The sequence below is a fragment of the Sarcophilus harrisii genome, chromosome 5 (assembly GCF_902635505.1).
Source record: "Sarcophilus harrisii chromosome 5, mSarHar1.11, whole genome shotgun sequence".
NCBI classification, from domain to species: Eukaryota; Metazoa; Chordata; class Mammalia; order Dasyuromorphia; family Dasyuridae; genus Sarcophilus; species Sarcophilus harrisii.
In genome coordinates, this window is record NC_045430.1 from 64,646,795 (window position 1) to 64,667,986 (window position 21,192).

The 21,192-nt window shown below is 36.7% G+C and overlaps 2 protein-coding genes across 3 annotated transcripts in view; both read left to right on the forward strand.

The window, feature by feature from the left end:
- Positions 1–9,632, forward strand: part of USP18 (ubiquitin specific peptidase 18) — a 37,292-nt gene extending 27,660 nt beyond the window's left edge. The window contains exon 11 of the mRNA XM_031939741.1: positions 9,307–9,632. Within this exon, the coding sequence (XP_031795601.1) occupies positions 9,307–9,313 (7 nt within the window). The 3' untranslated portion in view covers positions 9,314–9,632. The remainder of the gene's footprint in view (positions 1–9,306) is intronic.
- Positions 9,633–17,479: 7,847 nt separating this feature from the next.
- The window catches only part of LOC100927444 (1,5-anhydro-D-fructose reductase-like), a 30,787-nt gene continuing 27,074 nt past the window's right edge, over positions 17,480–21,192 (forward strand). The window contains exon 1 of one of the 2 annotated variants that reach the window (XM_031939754.1): positions 17,480–17,599. In XM_031939754.1, the coding sequence (XP_031795614.1) occupies positions 17,561–17,599 (39 nt within the window). In that variant the 5' untranslated portion in view covers positions 17,480–17,560. The remainder of the gene's footprint in view (positions 17,600–21,192) is intronic. The other variant, XM_031939752.1, reaches the window with a different exon arrangement.

Sequence of the window (21,192 nt, forward strand, 5' to 3'; positions counted from 1 at the left end):
AAAAAGAGAGATAGAACTGTTTGGACATGTATACATATATTTATTTTATTTAACTTATACTTTAAAATATGTAACATATATTGGTCAACCTGCCATCTGGGGGAAGGAGGGAAAAAGTTGGAACAAAAGGATTTACAACTGTCAATACTAAAAGATTACCCATGCATATAACTTGTAAATAAAAAGCTATAATAAAAAAAAAAAAGAAAGAAAGAGAGATAGGACCCTTTATCCAGTTCAATTACATACAGATATATGTGTGCATATGCATATGCATATATGTAATTATATATACATATCTGGATTGGGAAAGGAGATAGCTTTTTAAGTTTAATTAGAAAATAGTATATGAATGCATCATGCTTGTTTGTGTGGATACATATAGCTATAGATAAATATAGTCATGTATCTCTATCTGCAAACAGTAAGTATGATAAGTAGTGGAATGAGATTTGGGCAAAGGGAAAGTCTGGGAAAAGTGCTTATTTAGTATCCTCTCTAAGTCCACTTTTCCATTTGCACTGGTAGGTTAGTTTCTTAGGTCATTGGGATAACCCTAAGAGGCTATGACTTCTGTTATATTGCTCATAAGCAATAATATGCTTGTGTACTTGCCAATAGCAACCAAGAAGTTGACATCAATTAGCTTTTACAAAAGGAATATTTTTTAAAAAGGTATAGTAGTTCAGAAGCATCTGGGGCTACTCTCCTCTTGTACATATGGGATTCCTGGGGACAGATAATAGGATCAAACTTAAGGCAGATGATACAAAGTATTTCTTCCCAAACCAGAGACACATTGTTGCCCCTAAAAACACAGTTTCTTTGGGGAGTGGATACATGTAGGGAACATATGAGGATTTTGGGTAACCTGTGATTCCTAGTTCTAAGAGTTCTTTTCTTCATGTGAGGAGTCCCCATGGGACGTGATATTGGTAATAAAAGAGTTGCTCCTTCTTCATTCAGTTTTACTTGCTTCTTATACCTGGTGGAAAGGTCAATGACTACTTCAGTTATACAGGTTTCTTGGCTACTGCTGCTATTGATTCCAGTGGACTCCAATACAACTTCAGTTGCTTGCAGAATCTCTGGTAGTTTTCATAAATCTCCTAACCCCCCTGGGCAATCCTCTTTTCAGGATACTCATTCACCAAACAACAGGAAAAAATCAATACAGAAGAAATTAAGGTGAGCATTCATAGAATCATGGAAGGTCACTGGGGTAATATAGCTTGCTGCTCCCCCACCCAGCAGCTAATAGTATTTCTATCAACTTTATCACGAGGAAGTAAAAAGAGCAAAAGGGCTGAGAAAGGGGTTTATTCCATGGAATGTTAATAAAGCTTTTAACAGCTGGTTTTCTGGGGAAAAAAAACCCAGGCATGATAACACTTATTTTTAATCCGTATTATTAGTGTTTTTGCCATCATTTTCTTAAGTCCAAAAAATCAATAACATAAACCAAGCCCTGATTTGTAGTATTTTTGCATTTCAGAGGTATTAATATTCACACTAAAATTTTTTTTATTTTTTTAATTTTTTAATTTTTTAATTTTTTTTAATTTTTTAATTTTTTTTTATTTAATAGCCTTTTATTTACAGGATATATACATGGGTAACTTTACAGCATTAACAATTGCCAAACCTCTTGTTCCAATTTTTCACCTCTTACCCCCCCCACCCCCTCCCCTAGATGGCAGGATGACCAGTAGATGTAAAATATATTAAAATATAACTTAGATACACAATAAGTATACATGACCAAAACATTATTTTGCTGTACAAAAAGAATCAGACTCTGAATTATTGTACAATTAGCTTGTGAAGGAAATCAAAATGCATGTGTGCATAAATATAGGGATTGGGGAATTTAATGTAATGGTTTTAGTCATCTCCCAGAGTTCTTTTTCTGGGCATAGCTGGTTCAGTTCATTACTGCTCCATTAGAAATGATTTGGTTGATCTCGTTGCTGAGGATGGCCTGATCCATCAGAACTGGTCATCATCTAGTATTGTTGTTGAAGTATATAATGATCTCCTGGTCCTGCTCATTTCACTCAGCATCAGTTCGTGAAGTCTCTCAGGCCTTTCTGAAATCATCCTGTTGGTCATTTCTTACAGAACAGTAATATTCCATAATTTTCATATACCACAATTTATTCAGCCATTCTCCAACTGATGGACATCCATTCAGTTTCCAGTTTCTAGCCACTACAAAAAGGGCTGCCACAAACATTCGTGCACATACAGGTCCCTTTCCCTTCTTTATAATCTCTTTGGGATATAATCCCAGTAGTAACACTGCTGGATCAAAGGGTATGCACAGTTTGATAACTTTTTGAGCATAGTTCCAAACTACTCTCCAAAATGGTTGGATTTGTTCACAATTCCACCAACAATGCATCAATGTCCCAGTTTTCCCGCATCCCCTCCAACAATCATCATTATTTTTTCCTGTCATCTTAGCCAATCTGACAGGTGTGTAGTGGTATCTTAGAGTTGTCTTAATTTGCATTTCTCTGATTAATAATGACTTGGAGCATCTTTTCATATGACTAGAAATAGTTTCAATTTCTTCATCTGAGAATTGTCTGTTCATATCCTTTGACACACTAAAAATTTAACAATCAACTCTTAAGAGCTAGTTTGGTCTCCAGCATATTCTTGGACATATTTATCTTTTTGCTTATAACCACAGTTTTAGCTTATCAATCATTCTGACTCCTCATCCAATGAGATGATTCCACTCTTGCGAAGATTGCGTATTTTTAAATCAGCAGGAATCAGGAATTCAGGTTAGGGGAAAATCGTGAATCTTTATTCTCAGTGAAGAAGGATTGGAGGTGGAAGAGAATGGGCAATAGCAATGTGTGTAGCTGAGTCAAGAAGCTAGCTAGACCAGCAGCCACACGACCAGCAGCTAGGAGTATGGAACCCAGGCCCAATCTCTCCCAGCTTCCCTTCCTGTCTCTCTCTGCCTCCACACACCCAAATCGTCATTTCCTATACAACACATCAGGACTTGCACGGAGAGTGGGCAGGGACCATTCTTTATCCAAGCATGTATATTAATAGAGTATAGCCCAATTACTATTTAGCTTCATGTACTTGGGACCTCAGTGCATCAACTCAAACCTCAGCCCATTACACACTCTAAGTAGCAGCCCATAGGTAATATGTGGCCAGAAATAAGCCCATCAAGATTCTCATTCTGGAGAGCAATCTGGAACTATGCCCAAAGGGGCATAAACTGTGCATACCCTTTGACCCAGCAGTACTGGGTCTGTACCCCAAGGAAATCATGAAGGAGGAGAAAGGACCCACATGTGCAAAAATGTTTGTAGCAGCTCTTTTTGTGGTAACAAAGAATTGAAAAAGGAGTGAATGCTCATCAATTGGGGAATGGATGAACAAGCTGTGGTACATGAAGGGGTAATGGAATATTATTGTCCTATAAAAAATGATGAACAATCTGATTATAGAAAGACCTGGAAAAATTTACATGAGCTAATGCTGAGTGAAATGAACAGAACCAGGAATACATTGTACACATTAACAGCAAGACTGTGTGATGATCATGTATGAAAGGCTTAGTTCTTCTTAGCCATTCAGTGATTCAAAGCAACCCCCAATAGTCAATGTACAGAAAATGTCATCTGCAACCAGAAAAAGATTTAAGAAGACTGAATATAAAGCAACACATGCTATGTTCACTTCTTTTTTTCTGTTTTTTAATCTCTCCCAGTGTTTTCTCTTCCAACATGATTCATAAAGCAATGCGTGTTAAAAATAAATAAGCTCCCCCCCTCCAAAAAAAAAAAAAAAGATTCCATGTGTTGGATTGGAACAGGTGGAAAATATTGTGCTTACTCTGTATAAATCACCAAGAGGTGTAAGTTGGAACCTGTTCTAAGGATTAAGCTCTCATTGGTCACTCTCTTTTTACCTAACAGAAAGTTGGAGGAAAGTTTTATTAAATGTGTGTAATTTGAACTGAATCTTGAAGGGAAGAAATGGATTTAAAAGGCAGAGATAGAGAAGAAATGTTCCAGGTATGAGGGACACTATACATTAATGCACAGAAGTAGAAGAGGGAAGATTGAAATTGAAATACATCTAGTTGTACAGTACAGTAGTGTTGGAAATTAGAATCCACAGAGTATGTGAAGGTAGAGACATACAAAATAAGACCAGAAAGGCAGATTGGAACAGTTATGTGTAGGGCCTTAAAATAAAGATGAAAGAATTTATCTTTCAAAAGGGGTGCCAGTGAAGTTTTTAAATAGGGAAGATTAATTCTGCAACTTTATGAAGGGCAGATTTGAGGGGAGGAAAGGGCTATTGTAATCATCTGGGTGAAATGCCTATAGCAAGAGAAAATAAGTAGTTGTGTGTTCTGACCAATCATCCATCTGTTTCCATAGCAGAGGTTTTTAATAGATTTCAACATGCCTTTTATGAGTTCCCTTATGGTCACTCATAATGACCACCACTCTCACTCAGGTCCTTATCAATTCTTACCTGGATTATTATAGTAGTCTCCTAAATGAACACTCTGTCTCATGTCTCCCTACTTCTTTTGGCACACAGTTGCCAAAGTGATTCTCCTCAAATGCATATCTGACCATCTCACCCCATTATTTCCTCAATAAACTTCAGTGACTCCTAATTATCTTTGGTTATTCCACATGATGGGAGATAAGGCACACTCAGAAGATATCCCACATATAGATCATGCCCTTGGCTCTCTGCCAAGCCTTCCAGCCCACATCTGAGTGGCACTACACCTTTGCTTAAGGTCCCTTTTTTTTTTTTTGATTGACTCTCTTGATCCCAGAAAGTACTAATGTGTGGAAATTATAGGGAGTGTATTTTTTTTCACTCAAAAAAATTTCCCTAATTATATGTAAAACCACATTTTTTTTTTAGTTATACATGTACATTCATTTTGTATTTATTTCCATGTGAATAATGTTGGGAGAGAAAAATCAGAACAAAAAGGAAAAAGCCATGAGAGAAAAGAACCAGAAGACCAAAAAAAAAGTGAACATAGCATGTGTTGATTTTTTTATTATAACTTTTTATATACAAAACATATGCATGGGTAATTTTTCAACACTGACCCTTGCAAAAATCTCTGTTTCAATTTTTCCCCTTCTTCCTCCACTCCCTCCCCTAAATGGCAGGCAGTCCCATATATATTAAATATGTTAAAGTATATGTTAAATACAATATGTGTATTCATATTTATATAGTTATCTTGTTGCACAGGAAAGATTGGATTTAGAAAGAAGGTAAAAAATATCCTGAGAAGAAAAAACAAAAATGCAAGCAAACAATAACAGAAAGAGTAGAAATGTTATGTTGTGGTCCATACTCATTTCCCAGTGTTCTTTCTCTGGGTATAGCTGGTTCTAAAGTTCACTGGATCAGTTGGAACTGATTTGGATCCTCTCATTGCTGAAGAGAGCTGCATGTGTTGATTTATATTTGGTCTCCAAAGTCTCTCACTCTGTATTTGGATGGCATTTTACATTCAAAGTTTATTGGGATTGCCTTGGATCACCAAACTGCTGAGAAAAACCAAGTTTATAACAGCTGATCATCAGAAAATCTTGTTATGAACAGTGTTTTCCTGGTTCTGATTGTTTTCCTCAGCATCAGTTCATGTAAATCTTTCCAGATCTTTCTAAAATCAGTCTGTTCATAATTTTTAATAGAACAATAATATTCCATTACTTTCATATTCCGTAACTTATTCAGCCATTCCCCAGTTAATGGGCATTTACCCATTTTCCAATTTTGGCCACCACAAAAACATGTGGATCCTTTTCCCTCTTTTATGATCCTTTTGGGATACAGACTCAGTAGTGAGACTACTGGGTCAAAGGGTATACACAGTTTGATAGTCCTTTGGGCATAGTTCCAAATTGCTCTCCAGAATGGCTGGATCAGTTCACAACTTAAGGACGTGTATTTCAGCTTAATAGAAGGAAAAATTTCTAAAAATTAGAATAGACTGTTTAGAGGAAGAATAGGCTGACTTGGGAGACATGTCCTTGGAGTTCTTTCATTGCAAACTTAACAATTAATCAATCAGTATTTATTATCTTCCTCTCCAGACACTGTGCTAAAAGCTGGACCAGAAGTTGAGTCTCATTTAGAACTTGAAGGGTCCCTTTCTCCCAAATGAGCTTAAGCTCAGCCCTGTCATACATGAGAAAACTGAAATAAAGAGAGATCAGGTGGCTTCAAAAGTGCATCTAATTAATATCAAAGTTTAAAAAGGAAAAAAAAAAAGGAAATAAACTAAAGTATGTAGTACTTGTAGGATTTAACAAAGAAAGATTATAGGGAAAGTTATGGAAAGGAAAGTTTGGAAAAGACAACTATATTCAGGAAATTGAATATAAATAAACTGGAATTCACATCAGGGTTCTTTCTTTGAACCATGTTATGTGGTAGAGGGGATTCTTACTTCAGGCAGGGGTTGGACAAGATGATTTTTGAGTTCTTTTCAAACTCTGTTTGTAGAAAAATTATTTTCTTAAGAAGATTTGATTTCAGATTATAGAAGACATAGGTAATACAGTCAATAGAGCACTAGGCCAGGAATCAGAAAGACTTGAATTCAAATCCAATCTCAGACACTAGCTGTGTGATTCTGGGAAAGTCACTTAAATTCTATTTGCCTTGGTTTGCTCAAATACAAAATAGTGATAATAACAGCATTCACCTCCCAAGATTGTTGTGAGAATCAAGTGAGGTAATACTTGTGAAGCATTTAGTACTGTGCTAGCTCATGGTAAGCATTATATAAACACTTCTTCTCTTCCCTCACCTCACCTCACTTCCTTCCCACAAAAGCAAATTAGCCACTTGACCAACTGACATTTTATTCTGTGTTAGGATTTAGGGATTCTAAATAGCAATTTTTAATCATTAACATTTCTCTCTTCATTTTTCTTTCAACTTTCTCTTCTTTTCTCTTTCCCTGGTCAGACAGTGAAAGAAGGATGCATGCAACATGGTGAAAGTCAATTATTCAATTATGAAGGGCCTATTATTTGCTAGGTCCTACTACACTAAGCATTTGAGATCCAAAAAGAGTCAAAATATAGTTCCTGCCCTAAAGGATAGTAGTATCTAATGGGGGAAACAACATGAAAAATAAAATATATACAGAGCAAGCTATATACAGAAAAATAGGAAATAATTAAAGGAGGGAAGACACTGGAATTAAGAAGTGTTAAGGAAGGTTTCCTGAAGAAGGTGGGATTTTAGTTGGAACTTAAATGAAACCAGGGAGGTCAGAAGTTAGAGCAAAATTGGAAGAGAATTCCAGCCAGAGAAAATGCCCTAGAATCGGGAGAATGATGAACCAAAATTCTAGAAAAAAGATAATATTGTCAAAATATTGACACAGCCTGCTTGCTGGATTTTAGTGTCCAGAACTTGTCCTGAACTTGCTATAACAATAATGCTTTGCACTCAGGATGATGTCACCTTCTGACAAGATGTATTTCTAGCATCAGGTGTTTGCTGAGGAATTTAGCTCCTCCTATTTCCCAGGTACATCCACCATACATTCACAATCCCTGTTTCTTGGCACTGATAGGTCCTGTACTTCTATTCCATTATAGAACTCTGGTTCTGAACCCTACAAGATAGGCACAATCATCAGGACTTGAGACACTATGCTCCCCACAGAACCGTGACAACAGTAACTCAAGATCTAAAAATGATTACATCATAATCCAGTCCACTTGTGGTATATAAGATCTGCTTTTGGGTCAGCATATCAAACCCTCCTTTTGATTGGGAGGAGAAGGAAGGGAATTCCATTTGCAAACACCATTTTCCTTCGTCTGAAATTGATTAAATTTCTGTTTGTGTCCTGATTCTCCTGTTTCTAATCTGTTTTGTGTGGCTCTGGCTTCCCACAGGTTGGAGCCTGATTCTAGTCAGATTGATAGTATGAAGGGAGAATGATTAGCAGAGTCAAAAGCCTGCAGAAAGGTCAAGGAGAAGGAGGACTGAGAAAAGGCCACTGGATTTGGCAATTAGGAGATCAAGAGACACTAAAAGTTTCCTTTCCATAGCTTTCCCTATAATCCCTGACTTTGTTAAATCCTACAAGTACTACATACTTTGATTTATTATTTCCTTTTTTAAACTTTGATATTAGTTAGGTTATCTGTTCAAAGTGCATTTTCCCCATACATTATAATTTGGAAGATGGATGTAACACTATTTTAGCAACTTTTTTTTAATGTTAAATTTTATTTTTTCACTTCTCCAACATTTCCCCCTGCACTGAGAAAGAAATTAAAAACAAAACAAAACCACCGGTTACAAATATGTATAATCAAGCAAAATTACAATTGTTCCATTCTTCATATCCAGAAATAAAATATATTTAATTTGCACTGAGTCCTTTCTGTTAGGAAATAGGTAACACACTTTATCAAGAGTCTCCTGGAATTGAGGTTGGTCACTGCTGATCAGAGTTCTTAAGACTTTCAAAGTTGTTTTTCAGCATAATAATGGTGCTATTGTATAAATTGTTCTGGTTCTGCTCACTTCATTCTGCATTATTTTGCACAAGTCTTCTCAGAAAAACCATCCCCTTCACCATTTCTTTCAGCACAATGGCATTAAATAATATTCACATACCATAACTTGTTCAATCATTTCCCAATTGAAACACACCCTTTTAGTTCCAATACTTTGCCTTTGCAAAATGACATTTATTTTTGAATATCCCTAGAGGGTTGATTATCCCCCCACCTCTCCACTACTTTAGAACCAAGCATCTTTTAATGGACCCTCTCTTTTCTCTCTCTCTTTCTCCACCCCCCCTCCCAATCCTTATACTTATTGCTGTAGGTTATACAGGATAGCTGGAGGGAGTAGCATTATCTTTGATTCTCTTCTTTTCTCTCTCTATACTTCTTCCCTTAGTAATCTTATCAGCTCCTATGAATTTAATTATCATTTCTAGCTGATGATTTTCATCTAAAAATATAGATGTATCTATTCTATCATTCTATGTATTTCTTTTAAAATCCTCCAATTACATGTAAATTTTAACATTAATTTAAAAAGTTTTGAGTTTTAAATTTTCTCTCTCCTTTCTACCTCTACCTCACTCTTTGAGAAGGCAAGCAATTTGAACTGGATTATGCACATGAAATCATATTTCCATAGTAGCCAAGTTGCAAAAGAAAATACAAAGAGAAAAATAAAGAAAACTTTTAAAAATGGGCTTCAATCTGCATTAAAAGTTCATCATTTCTCTTCCAGCAAGTGATTTGTACTGATGATTCTCAATTGTACCTCTCCTGACTCAAACTCTGCTGAGTTATTGATTTCCCATCTCCAAATGCCTTTCAGACAAGGTAAGGTATTACTTCATTGCATTTCTCTCCATTTGGAAACAGCTAAATTTAGAAACATCTAAAATAAACATGGCTTAGTAGCAGGTCACAGGTCACAACCCCATAACCTTTATGACTTTCTCACGAAGATATTAGTAACAACCATTACATAACTTTACCATAATTAAATTATAGGTTTAAACCCTCTATATTTTATTATGCCTTATCCCATACAACGGGGCTTCAAGATGCTATAGCTTTTTATTTACAAGATATATGCATGGGTAATTTTTCAGCATTGACAATTGCAAAACCTTTTGTTCCAACTTTTCCCCTACTTCCCCCACCTCTTCCCCCAGATGGCAGGTTGACCAATACATGTTAAATATGTTAAAGTATACATTAAATACAATATATGTATACATGTCCAAACAGTTATTTCGCTGTACAAAAAGAGTTGGACTTTGAAATAGTGTACAACTAGCCTGTGAAGGAAATCAAAAATGGAGGCGGGCAAAAATAGAGGGATTGGGGATTCTATGTAGTGGAAAAACTCATATACTTTTGTGTGTGTGTGCAGTTGAAGAACTTCCAGCAGCTGCGTGTAGTCAAGATAAGGTGAAGAACTTCCAAGGATGTTTAAATTCCTCTTCTATATTTTAGTTTCTCTAGGTCTCTGTGACCTGCATGAATATGTTGAGTGGTAACCAATATGTACTTAGATTTTAGACATATGTATTTAACCTTGAATGATGACATTTATCGCTATTCAGGTAACCAACATCAGGCCAATTAGTTGCCTGATGTATGGTTCCTCCCGGAACTAAGAATCTGCTGTTTTTGGCACGAATAACATCCAATTAAGGGGTGGTGATGGGGGGGGCACCTATCTCTTAATGTTCTCCAACTCATGATGTAATCCTTTGTATCTAAAACCTATAAAAACTGTATACCTTATCCCCTTCTTTAGCCCTTGTACCATGAGCTCTCTCTCTTTCCCTCCTTGCGGTGGAATTACTCATTCTCATGAGAATTAATTAAATAAACAAGTTTTCTGCTTTTTACTTCTGAGAGGTTTCTGAGTAGTCATTTTTGGATAGGATTTTCTATCCCTCACACTTTCACAACCACACACTAATAAGCATCTTCTTAATTAGCTCATTAGTGCTATGTGTTCTTATTCTTATACTCATAACAAAACTAACCCATACCAGCACCATGGATGCCCAAGAAGTCAAAACTATTTGAACAGTCATACCTCAGTTATCCTTGTGCTAATTGCCTTCCCATCCCTACGCATCTTATACATGATAGACGAAATCTTTGACCCCTACCTCACAGTCAAAGCCATAGGCCATCAATGATACACCGACTACGAACATGCATGAGCCGTTCCCTCTCAAGGACTCAAATCGGATGCTATCCCTGGACGGCTAAACTCGGCCACCCTAACCTCCACTTGCCCTGGGGTTTACTATGGGCAACACTCAGAAGTTTGTGGTTCCAGCCACAGCTTCATGCCCATTGTACTAGAAATATCCACCCTAAAATATTTGGAAAACTTTTGATGCAGATGCAGACATCTTTGAGAAATTACATATTACTTAAATATTAAGAGCTTAATATCTCCTCAAAGCCTATGCTTAGACACATCAACTTGATTCTACATAGCTGGCTTCACCCTATTGAGTGTTTTCTGCTCATTTCAACTCCAAATCATCGGTATCAAAATAATTTATATTTATCCACCAGAAGATATACTCAAACTTCCAGAAATTCTATTCCCCTGAGAGAAAAAATGAACGAAAGTCTATTTGCCCCTTTCATCTGCCCTACTATCATAGGCATTTCCACCCTACCTATTATTATCCTATTTCCATTTCTAGTCTTTACAACGTCTAAGGGCTGACTCCCAAATCGAATCCAAATTCTATAAATTTGACTTATCCACCTCATCACCAAGTGAATCATATTGTGTGTGTGTGTGTGTGTGTGTGTGTGTGTGTGTGTGTGTAATTGAAGAACTTCCAGCAGCAGCTTCCTGCAGTAAAGATAAGTGAAGAATTTCAAAGGATGTATCCAACCTAGAATGATGGCATTTATTGCTGTTCAAACCATTGATGTTTAAACAAATGGTTGCTTGATGTGTGGTTCCTCCCGGAACGAGGAGTCTGCTGTTTTTGGTACGAATAACATCCAATTAAAAAAGGGGGGGCACCTACCTCTTAATGTTCCTCAAACACATGATGTAATCTAAAAGACCCTATAAAGACTGTATACCTTATCCCCTTCTTTAGCCCTTCTACCGTGAGCTCTCTTTTCCTCCTTGCGGTGGAACTGCTCATTCTCATGAGAATTAATTAAATAAACAACTTTTCTGCTTTTTACTTTGAGAGGTCTCTGAGTAATCATTTTTGGATAGGATTTCTATCCCTCACAATATCAATACATAATAATCTTGGTCGATCATGAGCCCTTATACTTATATCCCTAATTCTATTTATTGCAACAACAAACCTTCTTGGTCTCATTCCCTATTCATCTACCCCTACTTCACAACTCTCAATAAATATTAGCACGGCTATTCCCCTTTGAATAGAAACAGTAGTAATAGGCTTTTGCAATAAACCAAAAGTCTCACTTGTTCACTTCCTACCACTTATCATCCAAACAATCACCCTACTTATTCAACCACTAGCCTTAGCGGTATGACAAACAGCTGGCTACTTCCTGATCCACCTAATCGGTTCAGCCCCTTAACACTCTCGTCCATCAGCATCGCACTGTCTTTAATCACATTCATCATCCTCTTCCTTCTCACAGTCCTAGAACTGGCCATAGCTGTGATCCAGGACTATATCTTCTCATTACTAGTAAGCCTGTACTTACATGACAACGGTATAATCCTCTTCATCACCTCAGAAGTCTTCTTTTTCATAGGCTTCTTCTGAGCTTTTTACTATGCAAGCCTTTCTCCTGCCTTAGATTTGGGAGGCTGCTGGCTTCCTGTAGGAATTCACTCACTAAACCCCTCAGAAGTCCCACTGCTAAACCCGGCCATCCTGCTCGCTTGGGGTGTCTCCATCACATGAGTCCACCACAGTCTTATAGAGGGAAACCACAAACAAATGATTCAAGCCCTATCAATCACTATTGCCTTGGGTCTATATTTCACAACCCTTCAAGCCATAGAATATTATAAAACACTATTTACCACCTCAGATGGCATTTTCAGCTCAACATTCTTTGTAGCAACAGGCTTCCACGGCCTTCACATAATCCTGGGATCGCTGTTCCTAATCGTATGTCTACTCCGACAACTCTTTTCCCACTTCACATCCACAAACCACTTTGGCTTTGAAGCTGCTGTCTGATACTGACACTTTGTAGACGTAGTCTGACTATTCCTATATGTGTCTAATTACTGATGAGGCTCGTATTTTTCTAGTATAATTAGTACTACTGATTTCCAATCATTAAGTTCTGGGTAAAACCAGAAAAAAATAATTAACCTAATCCTAACTCTCCTGATCAACTCTGCCCTAGCAACAATCATCGTTGTCATTGCCTTTTGATTACTACAACTCTACCTGTACCTGGAAAAATCTAGCCCCAATGATGCGGGTTTGACCTCCCTAGGCTCTGCCCAACTCCCATTCTCATAAAATTCTTCCTAATTGCTATTACATTTCTCCTATTCGAACTAGAAATTGCCCTCTTTTTACCACTACTCTGAGCCATCCAATTACCAACAACCAACACTATGCTTGCCCTATGGTACTCTCTCATCATCGTTCTCACAGGTGGTCTAGCATATGAGTGGTTCCAAAAAGGTCTTGAATGAACCGAATAGGTTTTTAATTTAATTAAGATAATTGATTTTGACTCAGTCAATCATGGTTCTACCCCATGAATACTTTATGCTTCCTATCAACCTAAACCTAATTGTGGCTTTCCTGCTGGCCCTCATAGGAGTCTTCATCTATCAATCCCATCTAATATCTATCCTCTTATGATAGAGGATATAATGTTGTCCCTGTTCATCCTTATAACCCTCCTGATTACCCACTTCCACATATTCTCAGTATCTATAACCCCTCTAATCCTATTGGTCTTTTCAGCTTGTGAGGCAGCCATTGGTCTTGCGCTACTGGTCAAACTCTGGCACTCACGGTAATGACTACATTCAAAACTTCAATCTGCTGCAATGCTAAAAATCCTTGTATCAACCCTATACTTATCCCACTAACCTGATACTCCAAAAAAACCCTGAGTATGAACCAACACCACAGCCCACAGCTTCCTAATTGGCATCTGAACCCTAACTCTTCTCTACCACAGCTCTGACCTAGGCTACAACTCCTTCTCACTAGATTCTCTATCAGGACCACTCCTAGTCCTATTGTGTTGACTTCTTCCACTAATGATAATTGCAAGCCAAAATCAAAACCTATATGAACGCATCCTAACCCAAGGCCTCCAAATAGTACTTCCACTTATATGCGCCTGATGGTTACTTGCCAGCCTGGCAAATCTAGCCCAACCCCCTACCATTAACCTATTAGGTGAACTAATAGTAATCATAACCTCATTCTCCTGATCTAACTTCTCCTTTATTCTCCTAGGTATTAACACAATAATTACTGCCCTTTATTCACTCCACATACTAATTATTTCACAACGGGGTAAATTTACTCATCACATATACCCAGTGGAACCAACCTTCACTGGAGAACATATGCTAATGGCACTCACCTCCTATCCCTCCTAATTACTTCCATCAACCCCAAATTCATCCTGAGTCCGACATACTCCAAATATAGTTTAACAAAAACATTAGATTATGAGTCTAAACTTAGGAGTTTAAATCTCCTTATATGCCTGAGAAAGTTACAAGAACTACTAACTCTTGAACCCATGCCTAAAACCCATGGCTTTCTTACTTTTAAAGGATAATAAGTCATCCATTGGTCTTAGGAACCAAAATTTTTGGTGCAATTCCAAATAAAAGTAATTAATCATCTATTAAATTCTTCACTCTCACTATCATACTTTTCCTCTAATCCATAACATTATTTTCCCACATAAAACTAACAACTTCCCCACATTATGTAAAAACACAGTTAAACTCACTTTCTTTACCGGCCTTGTCCCACTCACCCTCTTCATCTACTCAGGACAAGAAACCACAGTCACCAATTGACAATGATTCTCAATAAACACCTTTAATCTTATCGTAAGCTTCAAACTAGCCTACTTCTCCATTATCTTCATCCCTATGGCACTGTACGTCACACGATCTATCCTAGAATTCTCAACATGATACATACATGCAGACATAACATCCACTGCTTCTTTAAATACCTAATCACCTTCCTATTCACCATAATCATTCTTGTCTCTGCAAACAACCTATTCCAGCTTTTCATCGGATGAGAAGGCGTAGGAATCATATCATTCATACTCATCGGATGGTGATTTGGTCGAACAGACGCAAACATTGCGGTCCTACAGGCCGTTCTCTATAACTGAATTGACAATATTGGCTTTATACTAACTATAGCATGACTGATAACACAACTCTTGAGACATCCAACATATCTTCATAACAAACGTCAACACCCTGGCATTGCTGGGACTTATTGCTGCAACTGGCGCACCTAGCGTGCCTCCATATTTGTACATACGCTTTCTTTAACGTAATGCTCTTCCTATGCTCAGTCTCTATTATCCACAGCCTCAGTGATGAACAAGACATCCGCAAAATAGGAGGCCTACTTATACTTCTCCCAAAATTCAACCTAATAATACTTCCACAGCCATACAACAAAGATACCCCACTTCAATCCTGACCCACACAATAATTACTTAACGACTCAAACAACTCAACAGCTGTGACAACCTCAACCTCACCCGACATCATATACCAAATTACTTCCATTAACAAAGTAAGCAACAACATACTAAAAGCTACCGAATTCCCCACTCAATTCTCTGGGTATTCTTCACTAGCCATAGCTGCAGTATAACTAAACACCACTAATATTCCTCCTAAGTAGATCAAAAAAACAATTAAGCCTAAAAAAGTATTATTCAAACTTACAACAATTGTACAGCCTAAACCCCCACTAGCTACAAGATTTAAACCTCTGTATATAGGAGAGGGCTTAGAAGCAAAAGCAACAAACCCAAAAATCAATAACAAAGATTACCATCATTTCCATAATAATTTTAGTATGGATTCTAACCACAAACCTATGGCATGAAAAACCATTGTTGTAATTCAACTACAAAAACTAATGATCAACCTATGTAAAACCCACCCACTTATAAAAATCACTAACCACTCATTCATTGATCTCCCTTCACCCTCTAACATTTCTGCCTGATGGAATTTTGAATCCTTATTGGAAGTTTGCCTAGTTATCCAAATCCTGACAGATCTATTTCTCGCTATACACTACACCTCTGACACCCTAACTGCTTTCTCAGTAGTCCACATCTGCCGAGACGTCAACCATGGAGGACTAATCCGCAACCTCCAAGATAACGGAGCCTCAATATTTTTCTTATGCCTGTTCCTGCATGTTGGCTGTGGTATCTACTATGGATCCTACCTCTATAAGAAACATGAAACATCGGAGTAATTCTCCTCCTGTTATAGCCACCGCTTTTTCAGGATATGTACTCCCCTGAGGTGCCACCATAATCACAAACCTTTTGTCAGCCAACCCCTACATCAGGACCACCCTGGCAGAATGAATTTGAGGGTTTTTTCAGCAGACAAAGCCACCCTCATCCGGTTCTTCACATTCCACTCCATCCTCCTATTCATCATTATGGCACTAGCTATCATCCATCTCCTTTTCCTCCACAAAACAGGCTCCAACAACCCTTCAGGCATTAACCCCAACTCAGACAAAACCCCATTCCACCCTTACTACACCATTAAAGATGCCCTGGGCCTAATCCTACTTCTCCTTGTACAGAATTCTTATTCTAGCCCTGTTCTCACCAGATTTATTAGGAGACCCAGACAACTTCTCACCAGCCAACCCCCTAAACACCCCTCCTCACATCAAACCAGAGTATATTTCCATTTGCATACACCATCTTTTGCTCAATCCCCAATAAACTAGGCAGCGTACTGGCCCTGCTAGCCTCAGTCCTAATTCTCCTAATCGCCCCCCCCCCCTTTTCCACACAGTCAACCAACGAAGCACAATGTTCCAACCATTATCCCAAACACTATTTTGGATCCTTACTGCCAACCTGATCACACTCATCTGAATTGACGGGCAACCTGCAGAACAACCATTTATCATCATCGGCCAGCTAGCCTCTATTTTCTACTTCCTACTCATCATTGTCCTCATATCCCTAGCCGGCTTATTTGAGAACTATATATTAAAACCTAAGTGAAGAGTCCAAGTGATTTAACCAAAATACTGGCCTTGTAATGAAGGTACATCTCTTCCTAGGACACATCAGGAAGAAGGCATTACACCCCACCATCAATACCCAAAGCTGATATTCTCCTTAAACTACTTCCTGCACTTCATCAAAAAATTTTTTTGATTAGTTAACTAATTTTAATTTGATACTATCTCAGTATTAATTTTTTTCAAAAGAATTTATTACATAATATTTATGCTATAAGACATACTTATACATAGGACATATAAGCATGTAATTAACATATTATGTATAAACAAATATTTATGTATAGAGAGCATACATTTATATGCATATTAAGTAAACATTACTAAATACATTAATATAAATATTGCTAATAATCATTAAATAATGCATAGCTTTAACTAATATATCCCATATAGTACATAATACATAATATGGATATATTACATAAGACATAATATGTTGGCGTACATAGACATAACATCCATGAAAGACAATCAATAAAGCTATTTTCTCTAGCAGATTATCACCCTTAGGAAAACCTTTATCCTCCCCTCACGAGAGATGAGCAATTCTAGATCAGATTTAGTCACTGCCTATCAGCCAACTCGAAAAACAAAGGACAAAGTAGAAGAATGAATAAATGAATCAAAACCTGAATAGCCTCCAAACAGCCAATCAGAGAGCAGTTAGGGTCGTATTGATTCCAGAGCTGCTCGAAGTGAGTGGCTCAGTGATCACCTGTATGAGCCTGGAACAAAATGGAGAAAATCCCTCTTTTGGGTCTTGGCACCTGGAAGGTAAGGGATATTTCCATTATTCGGAAGGTTAATCTGACTTGGAAGCGGGAGGCTCTCGGCTCTTGCTTCACTTGGTCGGCTGAGATTAACAAGGAGTTCCCTGGTCAGGCATGTTTACCTTCTCTGACAGTTTAACTCTGGTTACCTGTGCAGGCAGCAGATGAATTGTGTTCCAATGTCTCCTCGGTCCCTGCTTCTCTGTAGCTTTATTTATGTGAAGTGTTTTGTAATTGTGTTTATATAGTTCCTGTATGTATTATTTAATCCTGTCCATAGTAATTTAAAATGGAATTTCTCTTTCTATCTCTTCCTGCAGTATTTTGTTATGTATAGAAATCCTGATGATTGATGTGGGTTTATTTATATATACTGAAAATTTGCTGTAGTTGTTAGTTAAATCAATTATTTTTTAGTTGACTTGGGTTCTCTAAGTGAACCAACTTAAAGGTTTTTTTTTTTTTTTTTTTACCTTTGTTTCCTTTTTATTTCCTTCAATTTCTTTTTCTTATCTTATAGTTAATATTAAATAGTTATAGCGAAGTCATTACTTTATCTCAACCTGATCTTGTTGGAAAGATTTCTAGCCTGTTGTTATTACACTTTATATTTTTGCTTTTAGATAGATATTACCTGTCATTTTAAAGAAAGTCCAATTTATTTCTGTGCTTTCTAGTGTTTTTATTAGAAATTTTTTAAAAATGTAAGACACTAGGCAATTCTATAAAGAAATTTTGATATTACTAGACTTTTTATTAGACATTTAATAATTCTACAAATAAAGAAATTTTGACTTTTGTTTCCTAGTGTTTTTAACAATGATATTGTATTTTGTCAAAAAAAAAACCTTGTCTGCATCTATTGCAATAATTATATGATTTTTATTGGTTTGATATTAAATATAGTCAATTATGATTAATAGTTTTCCTAATATCAAACCAGTCTTTCATTCCTGGCATAAAGTGAATCTGGTCATAATAAAATATGATCTTTGTGATATATTGCTCCTTCTTACTATTTTAATTTTTTGTATTAATATTCATCAGGGAAATGAGTCTATAATTTTCTTTCTTTGCTTTGACTCTCCCTGGTTTAGGTATCAAGAACATATTTGTTGCATAAAAGGAATTTAATAGGATTCCTTCTTTACCTATATATATTTTCCCCCCAAACAGTTTATTTAGTATTGGAATTAATTGTTTAAATATTTGGTAGATTTGGAATTGTAAATCCATCTAGTCCTGGGAAATTTTTCCTTTGGAAGTTCATTTGTGACTTGTTCAATTTCTTTTTCTAAGATAGTTATTGCTTTTATTTCATCTTCATTGGTTGTAAATTTGCCTTTTAATTTTTGATAATATTCATTTTTTTAGAAATTAAATTAGCTAATGGCTTATCTATTTTATTAGTTTTTTTCTCCCTCATAAAAACAGCTTCTTGTTTTATTAGTTCAATTTCTTTGAACTTTTAAATTTGTTAATCTCTCTTTTGAGTTTTAGAATTCTAGTCTGATGTCCAATTGGGAGTTTAAATTAGTTGGTTGTCTAGTTTTCTTAATTTGTTGCCCAATTCATCAAACTTCTCTTTCACTCTTTTACTAATATGTTTCCTAAACAATATTTGGCAATATCCCACAAATTTTTGTATGTCATATCATTGTTACCATTACCTATAATAAAATTATTGTTTTCATGATTTGTTCATTGACCCCCTATTCTTAGGATAAATTTATTTAGTTTCTAGTTAATTTTTAATTTATGCTTCAAAGTCCTTTTATTGAATGTAATTTTTGTGGCTGTGCTTCCAAAATTTGTTCTTTGCTTGGTGCAAAGTACACCTAAGTACCCACCTTGTGAAGCCTTGGATCTTTGACCCAGAGACTGGGTAATTAACAAAGCTGCCAGCTCCTATACCCAGTGCTAATTTGAGTATCTTCTGGAATTTCTTTTGGCGTGCTTTTTGTCTTGGCCCCCTTTCTGTTCTCAAGTATTAGAATGTTCTTTCTGCTGTTTCCATAAGTGGTCTCCTGGATGGCCCCCATCCCTGGTGTTCACAAACTCTCTGTGTGGTTTCCCTGTGCTGTCTTGAGCTGGAGAACATGATTCACTGTGACTTTTTCTTGGCTTCCCTGATCAGAATTCAGTCTTTGTGAGCTAGGCAAAAAATGCTTTCTTTCCCTCTGACATCTTGATTGTCTTGAATTATGTTAATAGTACAAAAAGTCTGATGAGGTTCCCTTTGGTATCTCATCTATTCCAACTTTAGACTTGAGAAGTGACTTAGAGGTTCGTGATTTTACTCATGCCCACTCAGAGTGGGGTCACAGATTGTGTGCCAAAGCAGATGGCAACTTTCCAGTTATTATATTTCACCTTAAATGATTTTCCCTTTTTGCTATCATATTATTTCAGTCATTAAATCGATCTGTGAATTCATCAATAGGGATATTTTCTCTAGTGTTTGATTTAGGAAGCCATCCATACTTCCTCACATTATTCATTTCTTTTCCATTTTCACATTCTCCTGTAAATCCTGCTGAAGGCCTTTCCATAGATATCTTGACATTATATTGATGCCAGTGGAGCACATTCACTGTCCATCTTTTCTTGCTCTTGCCCACTTTTTTTTTTCAGAAATCCATCTCTTTGATGATATATTTAATGTTATTCCTGATGTGGAAGTAGCAATATGTTATGTGATCCCATACATCTCTGCTGCCCTTTCAGTGACCAAGTCCTTTAATTCTTTAAAGATTGGAAGAATATTGGCGTTAAGATAAATCTCTCTTTCAAAGAGGAGCTTGGTGATCACTAATAGCTCTGTATAATTTATTAATGAAACCTAGTCTATTTTTCTCCTTCTATTCAATCCTCACTCTAGTTTATTATTCATATACAGGTTCAGTCTAAAATATGTATTGATGTGTCCAGATAAATCTGTGGGATATCTGCCTAACTAAATGTCATAGTCTGACAATAGGCTTTCTTCATTTACTTGATTTTTTTTTCTGGGTGGCCAAATAATATTATTAAATTAAAATGACTTCGAATTTCATTTCATGGCAATTTTCTGTACTTGATGTAATCTGCATAATGCTATCCACAAATATGAACATCTGGAGAGTTTGCCATTTATAGGGAATTTCTTTTTGATTTGATTTGAACTTTGCTAGTCATTCTCCATGTCCCTCCACATCAGGACTGAATGAACTCCATTGTCAAGCCTAAATATCACTATTTCATATCTCAAATTATATTAAAAGCAGAAGGTGCAGCTAGGTAGATAGATGATGTTATAGTGTTATAATGAATGATGTTATCAGTATTCAAATGGGGGGCAGTTAGAAAGCGCAGTGGATAGAGCATTGGTCCCGGAGACAGAAAAACCTGAGTTCAGATCCAGTCTCAGACATTTACTTTAAGATCCTGAGCAAGCCACTTGCCTTGTTTACCTCAGTTTCCTCATCTGTAAAGTGAGCTGGAGAAGGAAATGGCAAACCGCTTGAGTATCTTTGCCACGAATATCCCAAGTAGGATAATGAAGAGTTGGAAAGAACTGAAACAATTGAACAAACACAAAAACAACCATTCAGGAGG